At 49.1% G+C, this 7,670-nt stretch overlaps 1 protein-coding gene across 1 annotated transcript; it reads left to right on the top strand.

The window, feature by feature from the left end:
- The first annotated feature begins 221 nt into the window (after positions 1 to 221).
- LOC139262281 (C-C motif chemokine 19-like) lies at positions 222 to 7,413 on the top strand. Its single transcript, XM_070877438.1, has 4 exons — positions 222 to 398; positions 1,945 to 2,071; positions 4,498 to 4,638; positions 5,672 to 7,413. Exons 1-4 carry the CDS (start codon positions 326 to 328, stop codon positions 5,685 to 5,687), a joined length of 357 nt encoding a protein of 118 aa, XP_070733539.1. The 5' UTR covers positions 222 to 325; the 3' UTR covers positions 5,688 to 7,413.
- Positions 7,414 to 7,670: the final 257 nt, after the last annotated feature.

Below are 7,670 nucleotides of genomic sequence, written 5' to 3'. Positions count from 1 at the left end.
GTGATGGAGGGCGGGGTGGGGAGGGGGGGGAGAAAAACTGGAACAGAACCTAACGACAAAGTGATAGACGGCTCCTTGGCAGTCAAATGCTCAAAAGCATTGAACCGGTGCCAAAATAAATAGCTGTGAGCTTGTCAAAGGTTGGCAAGATAGCTGTGCGGTTAATAAGGACAGTGATGCAACACAAGGCTCTGAGACACTTGAGAGTATAAATAACCGTGGCTGCGGACAGTACAGCACCACAGAGCAACAGGCAACTCAGGAGAGAGAAAAAAAAAGAGAGCTGAGAGGTACCTACCTGAAGAGCATCAGTCCACATCTCACCATGGGGAGAGCGACTTTCTCCACTACTGCCTTCCTCTTCCTCGTCTCCGCCGTACTCTGGAGCTGGTCACAAGGTCAGTCGCGCTCTGGCTCCCAGGCCCGGAGCCATTTATTCATTGTCAAGGCACCCCATAAATTAAATCGGGAGCAAAGCCATGTCCACTGATGGGAGTGGACACAGATTTTAAGCGAATTGGCAATAAATCCGGGGGTGGGCGGGAGGTGAAGAGTATGTTTTATTTTTTTACCCGAATTGCTACGATCTGCCTGAAAGGGCGGTGGAAGCAGATTCAATATTAGCTTTCAGAAAAGGAATCTGATAAAGTCTTGAAGGGGGGAAATCTGCAGGGGATAGAGCAGGGCGGGTGGGACTAATCGGATAGCTTGACCAAAGGACTGGCACAGGCTCGATGGGCTGAATGGCCTGTTTCTCAGCTGTGGCGTGCTAGCCTTTCGCCGTAAACTTTGTTTTTCACAATCTATTGTTTCTTTTATTGGCTTTAGAAGTGCGTAAAGGTCTTTGCTCACGGTGCGAAGCCTTGCTAATCTGGTTTGAAAGATCAGGAATGCCCAGCGAGTCAGTCAGAAACCGGGAACAGAATTCCCGCCGAATGTTAAATAACCCGCACAATACCTTCAATTCCAACTAATCCGCCTTCTCTCTCTCTCTCCCTCCGTTTCCTCTCCCGCCCTTTCCCCAACGGTCTCGGGTAGGTGTTCCGGCCAATCCACGTCGGGTGTGGGACAAGAGTCACATGCAGGCCCAGACCGGGTAAGGCCGGAAGGTTTCCTTCCCGAAAGGGCCATGGGTGAACCGGTTGGGCTTTTGAACCACTGCTCCACGCGCACTTTTACTGACACCGTTTTTTTTATTTCCCGTTTATTGAAAGTGAATTCAAAATTCCCAAACTGTGAGGGTGGGATTTGAACTCACGTTCTCTGGGTTTCTCGTCCGGCTGCATAACCATTACACTCCCGTCCTCCTCTGTAGGGTTAGGATTAGGGTTAGGGTTAGGGTTAGAGTTAGGGATACGATTAGGGTTAGGGTTAGAGTTAGTGTTAGGGTTAGGATTAGGGTTAGGGTTAGATTAGGGTTCGGGTGAGGATTAGGGTTAGGGTTAGGTTAGGATTAGGGTTCGGGTGAGGATTATGGTTAGGGTTAGGATTAGGGTGAGGATTAGAGTTAGGGTGAGGATTAGGGTGAGGATCAGGGTGAGGATTAGGGTGAGGATTAGGGTGAGGATTAGGGTGAGGATCCGTGTGAAGATTAGGGTGAGGATTAGGGTGAGGATCAGAGTTAGGATTAGGGTGAGGATTAGGGTTAGGATTAGGGTGAGGATTAGGGTGAGGATTAGGGTGAGGATTATGGTTAGGGTTAGGGTTTGGATCAGGGTGAGGATTAGAGTGAGGATTATGGTTAGGGTTAGGGTTAGGATTAGGGTTAGGGTTAGGGTTAGGATTAGGGTGAGGATTATGGTTAGGGTTAGCATTAGGGTGAGGGTGAGGGTTAGGGTTAAGGTGAGCCAAGGAGAGATTTGGCACTGCAGGTCGTGTACAATGAGAAATTCCCCGCTGATTATCGAATGAACTCTTAACTCCTTTGTTTATTCTTCCTTTCAGCCAGCGACGACAGCAAGAGTTTGCAAGATTGCTGCCTCGCGACAGGTTCAAAGCCAATCCCGTCACGGATCGTGAAGAGCTACACAATACAGCTGCCTCAGAACGGCTGCAAAATCCACGCTGTCCTGTAAGTACTGTGTCCGAGATTATCGCCCCCCTCCCCACCCACATTCAGGTGCTCATTCCCATGGTTGTGCTCCCTGTCAGCTGTGGCTCAGTGGGCAGCACACTCGCCTCTGAGTCAGAAGGTTGTGGGTTCAAGTCCCATTCCAGGGACTTGAGCACAAAAATCTCGGCTGACGCTCCCAGTGCAGCGCTAAGCAAACGTTGCACTGTCGGAGGTGCCGTCCTTCAGATGAGACGTTAAACCCAGGCCCTGTCTGCTCTCTAGGTGGATGTAAAAAATCCCTTCGCACTATTTTGAAAAAGAGTAGGAGAGTTATCCCTAGTGTCCTGGGCCAATATTTATCCCTCAACCAAAAAATAAATATACAGATTATCTGGTCATTATCACATTTATATTTGTGGGAGCTTGCTGTGCGCAAATTGGCTGTTGTGTTTCCCACATTACAGCAGTGACTACACTCCAAAAGTACTTCAATGGCTGCAAAACGCTTTGCGATGTCTGGTGGTCGTGAAAGGTGCTATATAAATGCAAGTCTTTCTTTTCTTTGCCCTGGTTCTGAACTTCTTGACTGAGATTGGTTCTCACACAAGGGGTCAGAGTTCAGACGTGGGCCCAGACACTGAATGCAGGGCGTTATGGAGGGCATTTCAGCCACAGCCAATCCCAAGCTTAGAAGACGTACAGACGCACATGAAACAACAACTTGTACTTATATAGCACCTTTAACATAGCAAAGCATCCCAAGGTGCTTCACAGGAGTGTTATAAGGCAAAACATGTTAAAATTTGACACCGAGCCACATAAGGAGAAATTAGGGCAGGTGACCAGAAGCTTGGTCAATGAGGTAGGTTTTAAGGAGCACCGTAAAGGAGGAGAGGTAGAGAGGCGGAGAGGTTTAGGGAAGGAATTCCAGAGCTTAGGGTACACACAATCACGTGCACACACCCATACACTCACACAGACACCCATACAATCACGTGCACACATACACACACACACACCCATCCAATCACATGCACACACACACCCATACAATCATGTGCACACACACACACACCCATACAATCACGTGCACACATACACAAATATACAATCACGTGCAAACACACACAAACATACAATCACGTGCACACACACACAAACATACAATCACGTGCACACACACACAAACATACAATCACATGCGCACACACATACACCCATACAATCACGTGCACAGATATACAATCACATGCACACACACACACATACAATCACGTGCACACACACACACCCATACAATCACGTGCACACACACACACACCCATACAATCACGTGCACACGTGCACACACACACACACCCATACAATCACGTGCACACACACACACACACACACACACTATTTCTACAGTGCCTCTCACGACCACCAGACATCCCAAAGCACTTTACAGCCAATTAAGTACTATTTTGTGCAGTCACTGTTGTAATGTAGTAAACGCGGCAGCCAAATTGCGCACAGCAAGCTCCTTCAAAGAGAGTGCTACCCACTGAGCCACAGCTGACACACTGTCCAATGAATGGAGGGGAATTGAGGAGAACTTTTTTTTACGCAGCGAGTTGTTGTGATCTGCAACGCGCTGCCTGAAAGGGCGGTGGGAGCAGATTCAATAGTGACTTTCAAAAATTAAATAACTGATTTAATAGGGGGTTTCACAATCATGAAGGGTTTTGACAGAGTAAATAAAGAGAAACAGTTTCCACTGGCAGAAGGGAATCTTATTAAATGGTGGAGCAGGCTCGAAGGGCCAAAAGGCCTACTCCTGCTCCTATTTCCTACGTTCTTATTTAAGATGATTGGCAAAAGAACCAGAGGGGGAGATGAGGAGACATTTTTTTACACAGCGAGTTGTGATCTGGAACGCGCTGCATGAAAGGGCAGTGGGAGCAGATTCAATAGTAATTTTCAAAGGAAATACTTGAAAAGGAGACATTTGCAGGGCTTATGGGAAAAGAATGGGGGAGTGGGATTAATGGGATCGCTCTTTCAAGGAGCCAGCAACGGCACAATGGGCCAAATGGCCTCCTGCGGTGCTGTATGATTCTACAAAGCGCTAGATTGGCGATGGACCCTCAACCATGGACTAGCTGGCCCAGGGAGACTTTCAGTCTTCTGCCACGTCAACAGGCCAACACTTCGCTGAAGGTTAAAGACTTTGGAAGGATAAAGGGGAAAGGGAACAGGAAACGCGATCAAGAGGTGGGATACGGGTTTGCGTTCTGAGTCTTGCTCAAGAAAATTCATTTCTCCATAGCGGGGGACACAGAAGTGTGCGGGAGGAGGGTGGGGTGGGGGCACAGGGAGACGGTTGGAACAAGGCCGTTCACAATTTCCGAATCCTGGGTTTGGAGCATGTGACTGACCGTGACCCTTTACCTTTCCGACAGGTTCCTGACAAAGCACAAGAAGCAACTCTGTGCCCCCCCGACAGAAAAATGGGTGAGGAAACTGATGGACAAAATCAACAAGAAATTCAGGAGACCGAAATCAATTCGGGGCAGGAAGCCAAAGAAGTCCCAGAATAAAAAGTGAGAGTTCTGTTTCTTTCCTCAAACTGTTGGTAATTTTATTCCCCTCCCCCTCTCCCTTTCCCATTTAATCCCCTCCCACAGCCCATGCACACTCTCCCCTATCCTGGACTCGACATACCCTATCATAGAAACATAAAAACATAGAAAATAGGTGCAGGAGTAGGCCATTCGGCCCTTCAAGCCTGCACCGCCATTCAATAAGATCATGGCTGATCATTCCCTCAGTACCCCTTTCCTGCTTTCTCTCCATACCCCTCGATCCCTTTAGCCATAAGGGCCATATCTAACTCTCTCTTGAATATATCCAATGAACTGGCCTCAACAACTTTCTGTGGTAGAGAATTCCACAGGTTAACAACTCTCTGGGTGAAAAAGTTTCTCCTCATCTCGGTCCAAGGTGGCTTACCCCTTACCCTTAGACTGTGACCCCTGGTTCTGGACTTCCCCAACATCGGGAACCTTCTTCCTGCATCCAACCTGTTCAATCCTGTCAGAATTTTATATGTTTCTATGAGATCCCCTCCCATTCCTCTAAGTTCCAGTGAATACAGGCCCAGTCGATCCAGTCTCTCCTCATATGTCAGTCCAGCCATCCCGGAAATCAGTCTGGTGAACCTTTGCTGCACTCCCTCAATAGCAAGAATGTCCTTCCTCAGATGAGGAGACCAAAACTGCACACAATACTCGACTGCACACAGTACTTTATTGAACCAGACTGATGAGAGATATCACCAGCGAGCTCCCTCCGGTCAATAACCCTCCACCACTACCCCCGACAGCCAGTTCATGCGTAAGTTTTTCCGGGAATATTGAAGGGCGGGGTGGGGGTCACTGGAACGCGATCAGGAGCAGGAACTCTCAGGCCCCGCCATCTGCCATCGGCTGCCATTACCTGTTGGGCGATCGCGGAGGAAGATTGGCGGGGGGCGTCCGTGAGCCAGATCCCAATCCGACTTTTGTTCGTTTACAGTTTTGTTCGAAGGTTGCGGTTTCCCACACTTGTGACAGAGATTCATTCCTCTCTTTGCAGGAGGCGACAGGCCTGAGGAGAGACCTTGGCCAAGAATTCCTTCCAGCTCTTCTCGTCTGCATTAACAACATGCGCTTATACAAAGAAACTAACAAAATACCAAAGTTGCCAGCATTGCTTGAAGTCAGAGTGGAGGACATTTCCGTTAGCAAAGTCCGACACTGGCCTACCGTCTCTCAATGTCTCCTCTCTCTCCTGCCTCTCCTCGTCGAATATGACCTGAGATTGAACGGCCTCAATCCAGCCCCAACTGAAGTTGGCCCACAGCCCAAAACGTCGCTAAATTGGGAAAAATAAGCACTGAATTTGCACTAAATTATCGCTAATTTAGTACTGAATTGGCAATCATACTCAAAGAGGTCAGGGAATGCTTAGTGCGGGAAACAGAAAAAAATGTCACACGAGTGCAGTAAATTCATACTTCTGAGATTTGACAGAGGGAGCTTTGCTCTGTATCTAACCCCATGCTGTACCTGCCCTGGGAGTGTTTGATGGGACAGTATAGAGGGAGCTTTACTCTGTATCTAACCCCATGCTGTATCTGCCCGGGGTGTGTTTGATGGGACAGTGTAGAGGGAGCTTTACTCTGTATATAACCCCCTGTACCTGCCCTGGGAGTGTTTGATGGGACAGTGTAGAGGGAGCTTTACTCTGTATCTAACCCCCTGTACCTGCCCTGAGAGTGTTTGATGGGATAGTGTAGAGTGAGCTTTACTCTGTATCTAACTCCGTGCTGTACCTGCCCTGGGAGTGTTTGATGGGACAGTGTAGAGGGAGCTTTACTCTGTATCTAACCCGTGCTGTACCTGCCCTGGGAGTGTTTGATGGGACAGTGTAGAGGGAGCTTTACTCTGTATCTAACCCGTGCTGTACCTGCCCTGGGAGTGTTTGATGGGACAGTGTAGAGGGAGCTTTACTCTGTATCTAACCCGTGCTGTACCTGCCAGGCCCGGCATATTGTAGCATCTCCCAACCCTGGCGATCGATTGACTGCGCCATTGTGAGACGCAGCGATTGGCGGGGGACTGTGGGAGGAATTCTCTGCATTCCCCCCACCAATCCCGTACAAGTTGAATGAGCCACGCGTGTATCCGCGAGGGCTGGGAGCGGGCGGCGCCGATGGTTGTAACGGGAATGGACGCATCGTTTCCCCTGGCAACAGCGGCATCGCCCCCTGACCTCAATCGACCCGGGTTGGGGTGAGGCCAAGCGGAGTAAAATATAAAAAACACTCCGTCACGTGACTGTAAGGGAGCGAGAGAGGCACGGAGAGACGCTTCCTGGAATAATGTGAAAACCCCCGATTGTGAATGTTCGATGAGAGCTTCATCCCTCCGCGGGACAGAGCTGCCCACTGGTGCTGTTTCCGTCGGCAACGCACGACCTGATGCGGCCGTTCACCGGTCTACTGGTTAAATGCCGCGGTGTCTGCTTTACCACACTGGGCATGTGTGCGTGGTTATAGTAACACACACACACGGGAACAACGGCACCCGGTGAATCTGTCCCCCTTATTGTTTCCGACTCTTGCTGTTTTTGGAGCCTTTGCTGCGGGATCTTTTGCTGTACATTGACGCCTGCCTTTATTGCTATTCCCTCCCCATGATAAGCTGTCTGACCGAACGGTCTCTGTAGCATGCTTTCTAGAGCCAAACTTGAGTGTCATTTTTTTTTAAGCCGTTGATTTTGTAATGTTTTTATAATATAAAAAACAAAATGAATAAAGATCATTTGAAATAAAATTCTACATCTTTTCTATATTTCTCTGCTAATGTCGCGGGAGGGGTTTATGGGGGCTGATTCTTCCCGGGACACACACCCACGGACCCTGCCTGGCCACCCGACTCCTGAACAGGGCAACGGCAGGAGGCCTATTCAGCCCCTCGAGCCTGTTACACAGGAATAGTGGGAGGCCATTTAGCCCCTCGAGCCTGTTACACAGGAATAGTGGGAGGCCATTCAGCCCCTCAAGCTTGTTACACAGGAACAGGAGGAAGCC

This window comes from Pristiophorus japonicus, chromosome 1 (genome assembly GCF_044704955.1).
Source record: "Pristiophorus japonicus isolate sPriJap1 chromosome 1, sPriJap1.hap1, whole genome shotgun sequence".
NCBI classification, from domain to species: Eukaryota; Metazoa; Chordata; class Chondrichthyes; family Pristiophoridae; genus Pristiophorus; species Pristiophorus japonicus.
The sequence above is the reverse complement of the archived record's forward strand: the minus strand, read 5'-3'. Positions and strand labels throughout refer to the sequence as shown.